The following is an 18,347-nucleotide window of genomic DNA, read 5'->3' as shown; positions in this document are numbered from 1 at the left end:
CAGGTCACGGGGAGAACGTGCAAACTCCGCACAGACAGCACCTATAGTCGGGATCAAACCCGGGTCTCAGGCGCTGTGAGGCAGCAGCTCTACCCGCTGCGCCACTGTGCCGTCCAGTGGGCTGAAGTGGCCTGCTGACCCCCTCATTTAGTCCCAGTGATGCACAACCTCTTTGTAACGAGTTGCACACCATTCCTCACCACTGCCATCCCATCTCTGCCCCAGTGTTGGACTCCCGGACATTGTGGTTAAAGCCACTGCCACTGGACAAGCAAGACCACTCTCCCAGACCCCAGCCCACCTGCACAGTCCACTCGAAGGTCTAGTGACAAGCCGGGTGAAGGCAGGGTCATTTTCAGTTGACATGGACAATTTCACTTTAATCAAAATGGATTTAATTAACTGAAATATATTTATACATATTTGATTTTGCTTTAAGTGCTATAATTATTTACAATTTATTTATCATTTTAATATTTTTTAATAGTGCAATCATATTAAAACTCTCTGTGGATTCTCTGGTCTCAGAACATAAAACATAGAACAGTACAGCACAGGCCATTCGGCCCACAATGTCTGTGCCAAATATAATGCCCAGACTAACCCATAATCCATATCAAAAGCTCATAAGTGATAGGAGCAGAATTAGGCCATTCGGCCCATCAAGTCTATTCCGCCATTCAATCATGGCTGATCTATCTCTTCCCCCGAACCAAATTCTTCTGCCGTCTTAAACAGTGAGCCCTGGTTCTGGACTCCCCCAACAGCGGGAACATTTGTCCTACATCTAAGGCTGACGGACACTCGGAGCTGTGTGAAGGGGTGGACATACCTGTACACCAGGGTGTTGTCTGTGGAGCTGTTGTACTGGATCTGGTACATGCGGATGCCAGGGATGGGATGTAGAGAGGGCCAGCGGATGAGGGCGGAAGTGGTGCTGAGGTCCGTTGCCACCACCTTCCTGTCGTGTGAGCTCTTGGCATCACTGCCGTTGGATGGGGAGCCGGTCTTGGTGGAGGTGGTGATGTCCGACGAGCCTGGTGCTGGCTTCTTTCGTTCCTTGGTGAAGTTGACCAAGTGAGGCAGGGGGATGATGCCAATGGTCACGTTGGTGGCTAACTCTCCCGCTGCGTTGGAGGCGATGCAGGTGAACATGCCGCTGTCTTTGAGGGTGGTGATGAGAATGTCCAGTGTGCCGTTGTTGTAGATGATTGTCCTGGAGGAGTTGGACACCAGCTTGCCTTCTGGTGAGCTCCAGAGGATGGAGGGGTCTGGATCGCCAATGGCCTTGCACTTGAGCGTCACCCCCTGGCCCTCCACCACAAAGGCCTTGGTGGCCGTCATGTGGGTGATGAGCGGAGGGTCGCAGGTGAAGTCCTCCTCTGCGATGGACCAGAAATATTTGCCCATCAGTTGTGGTGGCGACGCACAAGTCTCCAGGTCGTCCTTCCTCGTCAACCTTCGAAGCCAGAGGAGCTCGCAGTTACAATGAAGAGGGTTCCCCCCGAAGCTGAGGGTCAAGGAGAAGTATGGAATACCCTTGGCATTGATCAGCAGCTGAGTCCTTAAGAACAGTGGGTCTGGAGGAAGCTTGTGCAACCTGTTGGACGTCATGTCCAAGCGTGCCAACTTGTGAAGGACGGAGAAGGTCCCTTCCTCGATGTGGCTGATCAGGTTGTGGTCCAAGGCCAAGGTGTTGAGGTTGATCATCTTGGAGATGGCCTCCCATGGGAAACGCTCCAGGTTATTGTAGGACATGTCCAAGTCCTCCAAGCAGTTGAGGAAGTCATTGAAGGATCCCTCAGAGATGTGGTGGAGCTGGTTGTTGTTGAGGATGAGATGCCGCAGGTTGACCAAGCCCTTCAGATGTTCGTTCACCAGCCTGGTCAACCTGTTGCTGTCCAGATGCAAGGCCCGGAGGCCACGCAGATCACCAAAGGTCAACGGCATGATCTGGCTGATGGTGTTCCTGGACAGGGTGAGGTGCACCAGGCTGGTCATGTTGGCAAAGTCCTTCCTCCTGACGGTGGTGATGAAGTTGTCGGTCAGCCGCAGCTCCACTGTTCTGCGGTCGATGAACGGGGGCACGAAGAGCAGCCCGGTTTTGGCACAGAGGATGGCCAGGGACGGTGAGAGGTTCTGGCAGATGCAGCGTTTGGGGCAGAGTTGAGTCCTGACCGCCAGGCTGAGCAACAGCAGACAGAAGAGGAATCTCTCCATCCTCACGCACACCCACCGTTCTGTGGACAAACAATGGGGGAGGCAGCGTTAGGAACCGAGCGGGAACAAGATGGGACACACTTGGCCAATGGTCACCTCGACCCAGCAATGGTTCCACCATCAGTACCACCACACCCTTCCCCCACTCACCCCTTCCTCCACTCACCCCCCTCCCACCAACCTCCTACACTCGCAGATCCTCATTAGCCCCACTGCCCCCATCTTACTGCCCCCCCACTGACCCACTGACTCCCATCTTACTGACCCCCCCCCATCTCACTGACCCCCCCATCTCACTGACCCCCCCATCTCACTGACCCCCCCATCTCACTGACCCCCCCATCTCACTGACCCCCCCATCTCACTGCCCCCCCATCTCACTGACCCCCCATCTCACTGACCCCCCCATCTCACTGACCCCCCCATCTCACTGACCCCCCATCTCACTAACCCCCCCATCTCACTGCCCCCCCATCTCACTGCCCCCCCATCTCACTAACCCCCCCATCTCACTGCCCCCCCATCTCACTGCCCCCCCCCATCTTACTGCCCCCCCCATCTCACTAACCCCCCCATCTCACTAACCCCCCCATCTCACTGCCCCCCACTGACCCACTGACTCCCATCTTACTGCCCCCCCATCTCACTGCCCCCCCCATCTCACTGACCCCCCACCCCAGTGACCGACTGACCCCTCCCCTCAGAACCATCTGAAGTGTCTGAAGGTCTCGACCCAAAAGGTCATGTGTCCACCTTCCACAGATGCTGCCTGACCTGCAGAGTTCCTCCACCTCCTTGTGCATTATTCATAGATTAATGTTATCCCAATAACAATAGAGATACGAAGTGGTTATAGAAGCAGATACGCCCTGGTAGACCATTCGGCCCATCAAACCTATACCAGTTGGAGGGGAGAACGGAAACATGTCCTGTTTTAGTTTAGTGATACAATGTAAAAACGGGCCCTTTGGCCCAACGGGTCCGTGCCGGTCTGCGATCTCCCCGTATACTAGTTCTATCCTGTACACTAGGGACAAGTTACTGAAGCCAATTAATCTACAGGCATGTACGTCTTTGGAGTGTGGGAGGAAATCCGAGCATCCGGAGAAAACCCACGCAGGTCACGGGGAGAACGTGCAAACTCCGTACAGACAGCGCCCGTAGTCAGGATGGAACCCGGGTCTCTGGCGCTGTGAGGCAGCAGCTCTACCCGCTGCGCCACCGTGCTGACATGTACTTTTCTATATGTTCTATATTCCACGTTTCATGTTCTCTGTTATATGTTGTATGTTTTATGCTCCACGTTCTATCATCTACACTCTGGAGTTTAGGATGAGAGGGGATCTTAGTGAAACATATAAGATTGTTAAGGGCTTGGACACGCTAGAGGCAGGAAACATGTTCTCGATGTTGGGGGAGTCCAGAACCGGGGGCCACACAGTTTAAGAATAAGGGGTAAGCCATTTAGAACGAAGACGAGGAAACATTTTTTCACCCAGAGAGTTGTGAGTCTGTGGAATTCTCTGCCTCAGAGGGCGGTGGAGGCCGGTTCTCTGGATACTTTCAAGAGAGAGCTAGATAGGGCTCTTAGAGATAGCGGAGTCAGGGGATATGGGGAGAAGGCAGGAACGGGGTACTGATTGGGGATGATCAGCCATGATCACATTGAATGGCGGTGCAGGCTGGAAGGGCCGAATGGCCTACTCCTGCACCTATTGTCTTCCATGTCCCACATTCTGTAGGTGAGTGGCGATGTCGGACAGGGAGAGAGAGGGGTATTGCCACACATTAGTAGAAGGGCTGCCAGGTATACTCCATCAGTTACAGAGGTGGAAGATGAGTGTAGCACCGGGAGCGGACGGTGGTGAAACATTTCACACAGAGCTCTCGCCGAGCATGTGTGAGCCTTGGTGACAACACACAGGAACAGCAGTAGATATTACACCTCAATCAGCACCAGCGTCTCACTGCCCACTCTGCTACCTCGTCAACATCCAACTGCAGGAAGGTTCTGCAATGCGTCACTCTGTCACCTCCACTCACGGTCCCTCCCACACACACCGTCGCCTGTAGCGAGGGTTTGTGTTCCACCTGGACCCTGTACCTGCCTTTCATGTACGGCACAGTGGCCCTCTTACCTACAGCTCAGGTAGGAGCAGAACAGACACAAAGAACATCTCGTACAGCAGTGGTGAGATGCACAAGTCACTGAAGGACTCGAAACGTCACCCATTCCTTCTCTCCAGAGATGTTGCCAGACCCGCTGAGTTACTCCAGCACTCTGTGAAGCGTCACCTATCCACGTTCTCCACAGATGCTGCCTGACCCGCTGAGTTATGGTGCAGCAGCATCTGTGGAGCTAAGGAAATAGGCAACGTTTCAGGCCGAAACCCTTCTGGAAATAGGCAACGTTTCGGGCTGAAACCCGGAAGGGTTTCGGCCCGAAACGTTGCCTATTTCCTTAGCTCTATAGATGCTGCTGCACCCGCTGAGTTACTCCAGCACTCTGTGAAACGTCACCTATCCATGTTCTCCACAGATGCTGCCTGACCTGCTGAGTTTCTCCAGCACTTTGTGAAACGTCACCTATCCACGTTCTCCACAGATGCTGCCTGACCCGCTGAGTTACTCCAGCACTCTGTGAAACGTCACCTATCCATGTTCTCCACAGATGCTGCCTGACCCGCTGAGTTACTCCAGCACTCTGTGAAACGTCACCTATCCATGTTCTCCACAGATGCTGCCTGACCCGCTGAGTTACTCCAGCACTCTGTGAAGCGTCACCTATCCATGTTCTCCACAGATGCTGCCTGACCCGCTGAGTTACTCCAGCACTCTGTGAAACGTCACCTATCCACGTTCTCCACAGATGCTGCCTGACCCGCTGAGTTACTCCAGCACTCTGTGTCTATCTTCTGCCTCTGCAGCTCCCATCTCCCTCAAACATGGAACTTGCTCCCATCTCCTAGAGGAAGATCCTGCAATAAATGACGTCCACTTCCTCTCCTGGGACATTCCAGAAGGAGGCATCAAGGAGAGGAAGGGGACAGGGTGTCAATGACGCTACAAGTTGAGAATATTCGAACAGTCAGCTGTGGAATAATTAAACAGAGATTACAGGTTTGTAGATCTGACTGGCTTCATCAATAAATAATGGACGATCTGAAAGAAAGATCCTGTTGTGTGAGTTTAACAGGGAGCCTGCTGTTTAAAAACTCAGATTAAATGCTCCCTGCATCCTGTGATTGATTACTGAACATTATGGCAACTTAACGCCTAGCTGGCTATATACTTATATTTTCATTCAAATTCCAGCAGAGTTGTGCAAAGTCCCACGACACAACAAATGATCGCACTCATCCATGGCCTGTGTAAGCTCACCCCCTTTACCCACACTTGGCCCATATCCCTCTCAACCCTTCCAGTCCCAGCATAGTTTTTCAAATACTGTTTAGTTTAGAGATACAGTGCGGAAGCAGGCCCTTCGGCCCATCGAGTCTGCGCAACCCAGCGTTCCCCGCACACAAACACTATCCTACACACAATTTACATATACGCCAAGGCAATTAACCTACAAACCCACGCAGGTCACGGGGAGAACGTACAAACTCAGTGCAGACGGCACCCGTAGTCAGGATGGAACCCGGGTCACTGGCGCTGTGAGGCAGCAGCTCTACCCGCTGCACCACCGTGACACACAGTTATTGAACTTTCCTCAACTACCTACAACACACACACACAGCCAACCATGTCATCTCTGGGTGCCCGCTCCACCACCCTCCACGTGGAGCTGTGTCACGGCCTGGCAGACATTGACGCCAACAGAGACAACACCCGGCTTGAGATCTAACTATTCCTTTGGTTTATGTTTCATTCGCAACAAGAAGAGAAGAACTACCTCCTCTGGCAGCTCGTTCCTCACTCCCACCATCATCTAAGTGAAAAAGTCGCCCCTCAGGTTCCTATTAAATCCCAGTCTGAAGAAGGGTTTCGGCCCGAAACGTCGCCTATTTCCTTCGCTCCATAGATGCTGCTGCTGCACCCGCTGAGTTTCTCCAGCAATTTTGTGTACCTCCTATAAAATCTTGCCTCTCTCACCTTAAAACATTGTTCTCTGGTTCTTGGTTCCCCTATCCTGGGTAAATTCACTCAATCTATTTCTGTCATGACCTTATACACCTCTGTAAGATCACCCTCAGTCTTCTGTGCTTCAAGGAATAAAGTCCTAGCCTGCTCAACCTCTCCCTGTAGCTCAGGCCCTCGAGTCCTGGCAACATCCTCGTAAATCATCTCTGTAATTTGTCCAGCTTAATGGCATTGTTCCTGCAGCATGGTGGCCAGAGAGATATAGGTTTACACTAGAGTTTGGGTTTACACAGGGGATGTGAGTTACATGTGTTAGAGTCGTACACCATGGAAACAGACCTGTGGGCCCACCTTGCCCATGCCGACCAACATGCCTGAACTACACTCGTCCCACCAGCCTGTCTTTGGATGTGGTTGATGTGAGAAGTGTTTCAGGCCCACACCGACCTCTCAGAGATGGTTTCACCCAGTTACCAGCCAGGGTGGCATGGTGGCGCAGCGGGTAGAGCTGCTGCCTCACAGCGCCAGAGACCCGGGTTCAATCCTGACCACGGGCGCTGTCTGTATGGAATTTGTTCGTTCTCCCCGTGACCTGCGTGGGTTTCATTTGGGTGTTCACACTCACTCACTCTCTTTCACACGCACACACCTGCACATTAATTCACACACTCACTAACGCACGTACACACACACACACACATATTAGACATGCACACATACATATGCACATGCATGCACACGCTCACATATGCACACGGATAGACAGCGATACACAGAGACAGACAAGCACATGAACACGCACACACACGCTTACACATACAAACGCATACAAATGCATACAGATAGACAGATTACAGGTACAGAGACACGTGAGCCTGCACGCACAAATACGCACATGCACACACGCACACGCACACACATGCACACGCACACACACACATGCATGCATACATACACATGCACACAAGCACACACGCACATACATGCACACGCACCCACATGCATGCATACATACATACACATGCACACACGCACACGCACACACGCACACACATGCACACGCACACACACACACATGCATGCATACATACACATGCACACACGCACACACACACATGCATACATACACATGCGCACACGCACACACACACACATGCACACACATGCACATGCACACACACGCACATGGACACACATGCATACATACACACACACACACATACACACACACATACATACACATGCGCACACTCACACAGATCGACAGAGACACACAGACATGCAAATATCTGCACATAATTTATACATTTTTCAGAATATTATCTCCTTATGTTACTGTGGATGACTTAATTAATTGTTAATTGTTTCAAAGTCAGACATCAGGGATGGTTGGCTCGTTAGGTCGGGGAGTACAGTTCTGATGAACAATTTCTTGGGAAAAATAAATTAACAATCTTGCCTCTTTATCAAAGACGTTAGATCAGGTCCAGAGGGCGAGAGTTCAACATCTGCAGCTGAACCTGGACAAGTGGTGAAGATGAATGACCGGATACAGGTGGGACAGGTGACAGGTGGGACAGGTGACAGGTGACAGGTGAGTGGAGTGTGGTGCTGGGAGATGAGGAACGTTACAGCAGGAAGAACAAAGCATGTCCACGGGAAGAAAAGGGGAATTCTATCGGGGTTGGAATCAAAAGGCTAGGGACTCATGGAGTCATAGAGTCAAAGAGTGATGCAGTGTGGAAACAGGCCCCTCGGCCTGCTGAGTTAAACCCCTGTCCCACGGTACGAGTTCATTCCAAGAGTTTGCCCCGATTCGAACTCGGAGATTTACGGTAATGGCCGCACGTCGGTACTCGGGGCTCTCGTGGACATTTTTCATCATGTTGAAAAATCTTCACCAGTCTTCCCGTGCTTACCTGCCGTTAGCGCTAAGAGACGTCCCCGAGCTCCGATGTGCCCGCTACGTTTATTCTCCGTGCTTACCACCAGTTTGATTTTTTTTTAACTTGGGAGAGCTCTTGGAATTAACTCGCACCGTGGGACAGGACTTTTATTACTCCAGCACTCTGTGAAACGTCACCTATCCATGTTCTCCACAGATGCTGCCTGACCCGCTGAGTTATGGTGCAGCAGCATCTGTGGAGCTAAGGAAATAGGCAACGTTTCGGGCCGAAACCCTTCTGGAAATAGGCAACGTTTCGGGCTGAAACCCGGAAGGGTTTCGGCCCCAAAACGTTGCCTATTTCCTTAGCTCCATAGATGCTGCTGCACCCGCTGAGTTACTCCAGCACTCTGTGAAACGTCACCTATCCATGTTCTCCACAGATGCCGCATACCTGACCCGCTGAGTTACTCCAGCACTCTGTGAAACGTCACCTATCCATGTTCTCCACAGATGCTGCCTGACCCGCTGAGTTATGGTGCAGCAGCATCTGTGGAGCTAAGGAAATAGGCAATGTTTCGGGCCGAAACCCTTCTGGAAATAGGCAACGTTTCGGGCTGAAACCCGGAAGGGTTTCGGCCCGAAACGTTGCCTATTTCCTTAGCTCCATAGATGCTGCTGCACCCGCTGAGTTACTCCAGCACTCTGTGAAATGTCACCTATCCATGTTCTCCACAGATGATGCCTGATCCGCTGAGTTCCTCCAGCTTTTTGTGCCGATCTTCGGCTTAAACCAGCATCTGCAGTTCCTTCGTACACAAGGCGAAGACCTGGCCAGTTGTGAAATGAAGCAGAAGGGAAGGCTTGTGGATCTAACGGTGGGATTCAGGAGCAATGTTAAATGCTCACTCTTTGCTACATTCATCAGCGATGCACGACTCTTCAGAATTTTTAATAGATACCATTAATAATTCAATTTAGGGATTACCACTATTCCCTTCCCAGAGGCTCTCTTGCTTGCAGATAAGATGCATACTAATGAACATGCAGAACTGGGCTGCAGCAACTGATATCTCGTGCTGGTAATGTGTTTATCCACAGTGGTGACCTTTATTCAATGTATCTCTAGTGGATAATACTCATGTGGAGGAAGGAACTGCAGATGCTGCTTTCACCCGAGGGTAGACACAAAGTGCTGGAGTAACTCAGAGGGACGGGCAGCATCTCTGGAGAGAAGGAATGGGTGATTTTTTCGGGTTGTCTGAAGAGGGATCTCGACCCGAAACATCACCCATCCCAGAGATGCTGCCTGTCCCGCTGAGTTACTCCAGCATTTTGTGTCTATCTAAATAAAACTCACCACAGCCAGGGAGTTTGGCCAAGGTTTGGTTTAGTTTAGAGATTCAGCGCCGAAACAGGCCCTTCAGCCCATCAACCCTGCACTCATCCCTGTACACTAACTACCCTACACACACTAGGGACAATTTACATTTACACCAAGCATGTAAGGAATGGGTGACGTTTTGGGTCGAGACCCTTCATACCACTGGGTTATAGAAACATAGAAACATAGAAATTAGGTGCAGGAGTAGGTAATTCGGCCCTTCGAGCCTGCACCACCATTCAATATGATCATGGCTGATCATCCAACTCAGTATCCCGTACCTGCCTTCTCTCCATACCCTCTGATCCCCTTAGCCACAAGGGCCACATCTAACTCCCTCTTAAATATAGCCAATGAACTGGCCTCGACTACCCTCTGTGGCAGGGAGTTCCAGAGATTCACCACTCTCTGTGTGAAAAAAGTTCTTCTCATCTCGGTTTTAAAGGATTTCCCCCTTATCCTTAAGCTGTGACCCCTTGTCCTGGACTTCCCCAACATCAGGAGCAATCTTCCTGCATCTAGCCTGTCCAACCCCTTAAGAATTTTGTAAGTTTCTATAAGATCCCCTCTCAATCTCCTAAATTCTAGAGAGTATAAACCAAGTCTATCCAGTCTTGAGCTTGAGCAGTTATGAGCTGCCCAAGCGTATGGTCTGATTATTATAAAATAAAATCTCTCTTTCTACAATTTGCTGGTGAAATTCATGCAACTGTAATATATTTTAGAGAAAGTAATATTGCCTCTCATGGAAGAAATGAGCAAAATGCGTTCTCAGGTGTTGGATGGCCTTAACACCTGCTTTAATGCAGAGCTTGTGGTGCCGTTACTGATTGGATTACAGTCTTATAACTCCTTCCAAGCCATCAGTTATCATCTGCAAGGCCTGTGGCATACATGTTGTGTGAGATTATTGACTGCAGCCCTGGAGCTCAGCTATCTCTGCCAAAGATCATCCCTACAAACGCTCCTCTGATGTGGGAATGCTGTCACCCGATGTGCCAATGTTTCGATCTCTGCTTCCAGGCAGGGAGAGGAATGAGAGGGAGGTTGGCTGGGTTTGTTTACCAGACCCCGTGTGATTCAGTTCTTTGTAAAGTCCTATCGAGTAGGTGCGGCAGAGTGGCGCAGCGGTAGAGTTGCTGCCTCACAGCGCAAGAGACCCGGGTTCGATCCTGACTACAAGTGCTGCCTCTACAGAGTGTGTACGTTCTCCCCGTGACCTGCGTGGCTTTTCTCTGCTTTCCTCCCACACTCCAAAGACGTACAGGTTTGTAGGTTCATTGTCTTCAGTAAAATTGTAAATTGCCCCTAGTGTGTAGGACAGTGTTACTGTGCAGGGATCACTCAGGTCAAAGATAATGTAGAGTGAATGATATCAGAGTCCCACTGATTCCCACACTATACGCTAGCAAGATGGACCCTGATTGGCAATTAGTGTTTCTAGTCCAGTGCAGTATGTAGTAAATGGTTCAGTGACTGGTTAGAGATATAGCATGGAAACAGGCCCTTAACCCATTGAAACATAGAAACATAGAAAACATAGAAAATAGGTGCAGGAGTAGGCCATTCGGCCCTTCGAGCCTGCACCGCCATTCAATATGATCATGGCTGATCATCCAACTCAGTATCCTGTACCTGCCTTCTCTCCATACCCCCTGATCCCTTTAGCCACAAGGGCCACATCTAACTCCCTCTTAAATATAGCCAATGAACTGTGTGGCCTCAACTACCTTCTGTGGCAGAGAGTTCCACAGATTCACCACTCTCTGTGTGAAAAATGTTTTTCTCATCTCGGTCCTAAAGGATTTCCCCTTTATCCTTAAACTGTGACCCCTTGTTCTGGACTTCCCCAACATCGGGAACAATCTTCCTGCATCTAGCCTGTCCAACCCCTTAAGAATTCTGTAAGTTTCTATAAGATCCCCCCTCAATCTTCTAAATTCAAAATTGAGTCGACACCAAGCATTGATTACCCATTCACACTAGTTCCACATTATCCCACTTCCCATCTGCTCCCTACACACTAGGGGCAATTAACCTACAGAAACACACATCTTTGGGACGTGGGAGGAAACCGGAGCCCCCGGAGTAAACCCACGCAGCACAGGGAGAATGTGCAAACTCCACACAGACAGAACCTGAGGTCAGGATTGAAGCCGGGTCTCTGGTGCAGTGAGGTAGTGGCAGAGTGAATGTGAGAGAGAGACAGGGCTTCACACACTGACTCCCTGCCACCTGTACCCACGTTGATGCTTCAGTGAATCAAAGAGCCAACAACATCTCCTCAGTCTGAAGAAGGGTCTCGATCCAAAACGTCATTCATGATCTGGATAGGACAGGTTTGGAGGGATATGGACCAAACGCAGGCAGGTAGGACTAGTGTAGCCGGTGTGGGCAACTTGGGCCGAAGGGCCTGTTTCCACACTGTATGACTCCATGACTCTATGTAAGTTCTCCACAGATGCTGCCTGACCCGCTGAGTTACTCCAGCACTCTGTGAAACGTCACCTATCCATGTTCTCCACAGATGCTGCCTGACCCGCTGAGTTACTCCAGCACTCTGTGAAACGTCACCTATCCATGTTCTCCACAGATGCTGCCTGACCCGCTGAGTTACTCCAGCACTCTGTGAAACGTCACCTATCCACGTTCTCCACAGATGCTGCCTGACCCGCTGAGTTATGGTGCATCAGCATCCGTGGAGCTAAGGAAATAGGCAACGTTTCGGGCCGAAACCCTTCTGGAAATAGGCAACGTTTCGGGCTGAAACCCGGAAGGGTTTCGGCCCGAAACGTTGCCTATTTCCTTAGCTCCATAGATGCTGCTGCACCCGCTGAGTTACTCCAGCACTCTGTGAAACGTCACCTATCCACGTTCTCCACAGATGCTGCCTGACCCGCTGAGTTACTCCAGCACTCTGTGTCCTTCTGTGCATCTGCAGTTGGTCACTTCGATGGACCTCCTGTTGGACTCTTGTCATTCTGTGCCAATGCCAATCGGGAAGATCTCCATTCGGCATCTTTCGATGGCTCCTGCGTGTTCAACGTTGTCTCCTTATAATAAACAAGGTGATTACGAGTTTGTAATGTTCTAGTGTGCCAGTGATCCATTGTGTAAACGGGACATTGACATCCTACTTGTACTGAGTTATTAACGTCATTAAAATGGGAATATTCTTTATGGAACCACATAAGAGTCATAAGAGTAGCATTGCGTGGCATAATCACCTGCTTTTAGTAAACCTTTTATCAAATAGACCAGTTTAAATTCCATGAATCAGCGTTACAAAATGCAGGAATTATCATGAGTGCCTTTCAACAAACACATTTCATAAAAGCTTCCTAATCCTTTTGATGGTTTCAACACCTGGTTCTGTAATTTGTCACAATAAACAAATCTATTTTGATGCAAAGGATTAATTTTATCGTCTGGGTTGCTGGGGAATGATAACTAAATGACTGTGGGAGTGTCTGCAGGTTGGTACTTGAGTGTTTGGGCACAGATCTCCAACCTGAACCTGGGCCAAGGACACAGGTACAAACAGAACCCCCCCCCCCCCCCCCACGCCCAACAACGAGACTGAGGCATAGCGGTAGGAAAGGCCATTTGGCCCCTCCAGTCTGCGATGCTGTTCAGCAAGAACATGACCCAAACCAATGTTCAATCTGATGCTGACTCTATTCTTCATGCAGAGATTCGTGAGATTCATTGCCGCAGATGGTGGTGGGGGCCAAGTTATTGGGTATTTTTAAGGTGCAGAATGACAGATACTGGATTTGTACAGGTGTCCATAGACAACAGACAATAGGTGCAGGAGTAGGCCATTCGGCCCTTCGAGCCAGCACCCCCATTCAATGTGATCATGGCTGATCATCCACAATCAGTACCACGTTCCTGCCTTCTACCCATATCCCCTGACTCCGCTATCTTTAAGAGCCCTATCTAACTGTCTCTGGAAAGCAGCGAGAGAATTGGCCTCCACTGCCTTCTGAGGCAGAGAATTCCACAGATTCACATCTCTCTGGGTGAAAACGTTTTTCCTCATCTTTGTTGTAAATGGCCTTATTCTTAAACTGTGGCCCCTGGTTCTGGACTCCCCCAACATCGGGAACACGTTTCCCGATAACATAAGGGGAGAAGGCAGGAGAATGGGGTCGAGAGGGAGGGGGAGATCAGACATGATTGAATGGCAGAGTAGACATGATGGGCCGAATGGCTCATTCTCCTGCCTTCTCCCCATAATCCCTGACACATGGACTAATCAAGAATATGTCAAACTCTGCCTTAAAATGACCCAATGACTTGGCCTCCACTGCGAATGATTAAAAACATTATTCCCCATCTCCTTTCTAAAGAACGTCCTTTAATTCTGAGGCTGTGGCCTCTGGTCCTAGACTCTCCCACAAGTGGAAACATCCTCTCCACATCCACTATTCGGTAAGTTTCAATGAGGTCCGCCCTCATTCTTCTAAACGCCAGCGAGTACAGGCCCACCGCCGTCAAACCCTCATCATATGTTAACCCACTTATTCTAGGATCGTTCTCATAAACCTCCTCTGGACCTAACTGTGTTCTAATTGTTTATTTTATTTTAGTCAGCGATCCCCGCCCACAAACACTATGCAACACACACTAGGGACAATTTACATTTGCACCAAGCCAATTAACCTACAAACCTGTACGTCTTTGGAGTGTGGGTGGAAACCGGAGCACCCGGAGAAAACCCACGCAGGTCACGGGGAGAACGTGCAAACTCCATACAGACAGCACCCGTAGTCAGGATGGAACCCGGGTCTCTGGTGCCGTGAGGCAGCAGCTCTACCCGCTGCACCACCGTGACACCACAATGATTTCTGTATGTTTCATTCTCGGTACACACAGCGTGTGGGGGTGCAGCAATGCACCCGGTAGATTCTCAACCCAAGACCACGGGGTTCATTCAATAATTCAGACGTGGAGCCACGCTGCCCCTAATAAACCTTCACTTCTCAATGCCTCTCCCACCATCTGTCACCCGGGATCATAGTTCCCTGATGCAGTTTTTCATTTTATTGTTAACGCTGCAGCCATAAATATTGTATTTAACATTTACTCTGCAAAACGACATGATCCTGGTGCAGAAGAAAGCTGTTCTTGGCATGTTGGGGTTACACTAACGGGGGTCGTGACGCACGGTGGTGCAGCGGGTAGAGCTGCTGCCTCACAGCGCCAGAGACCCGGGTTCCATCCTGACCTCGGGTGCTGTCTCTACAGAGTTTACATGTTCTCCTTGTGACCACGTGGGTTTTCTCCGGGTGCTCCGGTTTCCTCCCACACTCCAAAGACGTACAGGTTTGCAGGTTAATTGGCTTTGGTAAAATTGCAAATTGTCCCTAGTGTGTAGGATACTGTTAGGGTGCGGGTGGGCCGAAGGGCCTGTCATTTCCCTTTCCTCTCTGCCCCTTTCTCTGTCCCTCTCTCTCTCTGTCCCCCTCTCTGTCCCCTTCTCCCTCTCCCTATCCCTCCCTCTGTCTCTGTGTGTGTGTGTCCCTCTCTCTCTGTCTCTCTCTGTATCCCTCTCTCTCTCCCTCTGTGTGTGTCTCTCTCTCTATCTCTCTCTGTATCTCTCTCTCTCTCCTTCTGTGTGTGTCTCTCTCTCCGTCTCTCTCTCTCCGTCTCTCTCTGTATCTCTCTTCCAACCATTGAGACTATTGGACATTACAAACAACAAGCATGAACTATGAGTTGTCTTTGTTACACCAGAGACTTGAGACTTTTGCTTTGCACTTATATTGGGGGTTTTTATTGATTGAACAATTTGTTGTTGTTTATTATGTGATCTATGTTGTGCTGCTGCAAGTTAGAACCTCATTGTTCTGTTTTCAGTAAATTCGACAATTAAACACTCTCGACTCTCTTGAAACTTGGGATTCTCATCCTATCACCTTCTGACCCCTTTTCCTGTCTCTCTCTCTCTCTCTCCCCCCCTCTTTCCCTCCTCACCCCTCCCCTCGCTCTCCACTCCGCTCTGTATTCCAATCATTCCTCTCCATCAGTGACCGACTCTTGTGCTGCTACAGTAATCAGTGGAAACAACAATGGAACGACTTCAGTGATCAACACTGCCCTCGCGCCTGCCTCGACTTCTCATCTTCATTGGACTATGATTGCAGTCACAGAAACATAGAAAACAGGTGCAGGAGTTGGCCATTCGGCCCTTCGAGCCAGCACTGCCATTCAATATGAACATCTAAAATCAGTACCCCGTTCCTGCTTTCTCCCCATAACTGTTCCTCAAATAGGAACCTGAGGGGTAACATTTTCACACAAAGGGTGGTGGGTGTATGGAACAAGCTGCTGGGGGAGGTAGTTGAGGCTGGGACTATTGCAATGTTTTTGAGAAACATTTAGACAGGTACATGGGTAGGACAGGTTTGGAGGGATATGGGCCAAGCGCAGGCAGGTGGGTGGGACATGTTGGCCGGTGTGGGCAAGTTGGGCCGAAGGGCCTGTTTCCACACTGTATCACTGACTCTATGACTAGTGTAGCTGGGGCATGTTGGCCAGTGTGGGCAAGTTGGGCCGAAGGGCCTGTTTCCACGCTGTATCACCCTGTGACTCTATGACTAGTGTAGCTGGGACATGTTGGCCAGTGTGGGCAAGTTGGGCCGAAGGGCCTGTTTCCACACTGTATCACTCTGTGACTCTATGACTAGTGTAGCTGGGACATGTTGGCCAGTATGGGCAAGTTGGGCCGAAGGGCCTGTTTCCACACTGTATCACTCTATGACTAGTGTAGCTGGGACATGTTGGCCAGTGTGGGCAAGTTGGGCCGAAGGGCCTGTTTCCACACTGTATCACTCTATGACTAGTGTAGCTGGGACATGTTGGCCGGTGTGGGCAAGTTGGGCCGAAGGGCCTGTTTCCACACTCTATCACTGACTCTATGACTAGTGTAGCTGGGGCATGTTGGCCAGTGTGGGCAAGTTGGGCTGAAGGGCCTGTTTCCATGCTATATCACTCTGTAAGTCTATGACACTGTTCTGGACCTGGGTCTGGTGCTGAAGCTAGAAGCCACCACCTCATGATCTCATTCTCCACCTCTGGTGAAGATGACTCTCGGTGATCTCATCAGTTTCAGTGACAGAGTGGAGCGTTCAATTTTTCCTGCTTCTTCTCCTCTCTGCCACGGGGTCAGGTGTGATCGTCAGAGACACTGTGGCATCAATCTCCCCGTATACCCGATCACCTCCAGGCTGTTGTCTTGAAGACCTTGTCTCTCACGCTCGCTCTCAACATTCATTGATTTTTGTCAAACTACGTTTTTTTTCCCTGACTCAATCTTTCCGTGTTGAACATGAAGGTAAATCAGCCGTGGGCAAGAGCAGCAAGTTGCAAACACGGTCACGTTCTCATCCTCTAACTCAGAGTTAATCTTTAACTAATTCAACCCGTGGATATCCTGAGGACATATCACACCGTGTGAGCCGGGTGTGTAGACACACGCACCATAACACGCCCCCGCATGTGTCATTACAGCATTTGGATAGAACCTTCTCAACGCCCTCCGCTCCGTGTAGAAGATGCCTGTTGCCTCCAGAATAGAGTCTGAGAATTACAACAGCACAGAAACAGCCTGGCATGGCTGAAGAGTTGCTGCCTCCCAGCGCCAGAGACCCAGGTTCGATCCTGACTACAGGTGCTGTCTGTACGGAATTTGTACGTTCTCCCCGTGACCTGCGTGGGTTTTCTCCGGGTGCTCCGGTTTCCTCCCACATCCTGATATTGAATGCATTTCGTTGTCTCTGTACTGTACACTGACAATGACAATTAAAATTGAATCTGAATCTGAATCTGGACATCCGAAAGACGTGCAGGTTTTTAGTTTAATTGGTTTCGGTAAAATTGTCAACTGTCTCTAGTGCGTAGGATAGGGTAATGTGCAGGGTTGGTGGGCAGTCAGTGGGCCAAATGGCCTGTTTCCATGTTGTATCTCAAAGTAAAGTCTAAAGTCCCTCCATCACCTCTGATGCTCCACAGAAACCAATCCAAGTTTGTCCAATGTCCCCAGATAGCTTGTACCTCTAATCCAGGCAGCGTTCTGGTAAATCTCCTCCAAAGCTTACACATCCTTCCTGTAATGGAGTGACCAGAACTATGCACATAATGCTGCAAAAACAGCCTAACCAAGTGTGGAGGTCTCCTGAAGCTAGTCGCCAATCTTGAGGCACAGCAGAGAGAGCCGATGAGCCCATCGCTAGTGATGGTCAGCAGGACTACACTGAAGCCGACAGAGAGATGGATTGAGAAGGTGGTTATCCCCAAAGAGGGAGAATCTGATGAGAGTAGAACAGAGAGACATCACCGAGTGTGGCTCTGGAGACGGGTTTGATGAAGGAACACTGTGAATGTTTAGTTTAGTTTAGAGATACAGCGCGGATACAGGCCCTTCAGCCCATCGAGTCTGCGCTGACCAACGATTTCTGCACACTAACACTATCCTGCACACACAAGGGACAATTTAACATTTACATCAAGCCAATTAACCTACAAACCCGCACGTCTTTGGAGTGCGGGAGGAGACCGAAGATCTCGGAGAAAACCCACGCAGGTCACGGGGAGAACATGCAGACAGCACCCGTAGTCGGGATTGAACCCGGGTCTCTGGCGCTGTGAGGCAGCAACTCTACCACTGTAAGTGTGTGGGGATGGCTGGTCGACTCAGTGGGCCGAAGGGCCTGTTTCCGCGCTGTGTCTCTGTATCTTTGTATCTCTTGTGTAGAACCTGTTTAC

The 18,347-nt window shown here is 50.1% G+C and overlaps 1 protein-coding gene across 2 annotated transcripts in view; it reads right to left on the bottom strand.

Moving 5' to 3' along the window:
- The window catches only part of LOC116967774 (leucine-rich repeat and fibronectin type III domain-containing protein 1-like protein), a 98,339-nt gene that overhangs the window by 5,353 nt on the left and 74,639 nt on the right, over positions 1-18,347 (bottom strand). For both annotated transcript variants that reach the window (XM_033014379.1, XM_033014380.1), the window contains exon 2: positions 833-2,240. In XM_033014379.1, coding sequence (XP_032870270.1) covers positions 833-2,220 — 1,388 coding nt within the window. In that variant the 5' untranslated portion in view covers positions 2,221-2,240. The remainder of the gene's footprint in view (positions 1-832; positions 2,241-18,347) is intronic.

The sequence above is a fragment of the Amblyraja radiata genome, chromosome 41, assembly GCF_010909765.2.
Source record: "Amblyraja radiata isolate CabotCenter1 chromosome 41, sAmbRad1.1.pri, whole genome shotgun sequence".
In the NCBI taxonomy this organism is placed as follows: Eukaryota; Metazoa; Chordata; class Chondrichthyes; order Rajiformes; family Rajidae; genus Amblyraja; species Amblyraja radiata.
Note: the sequence above shows the minus strand (reverse complement) of the source record. Positions and strands in the feature narration are given on the sequence as shown.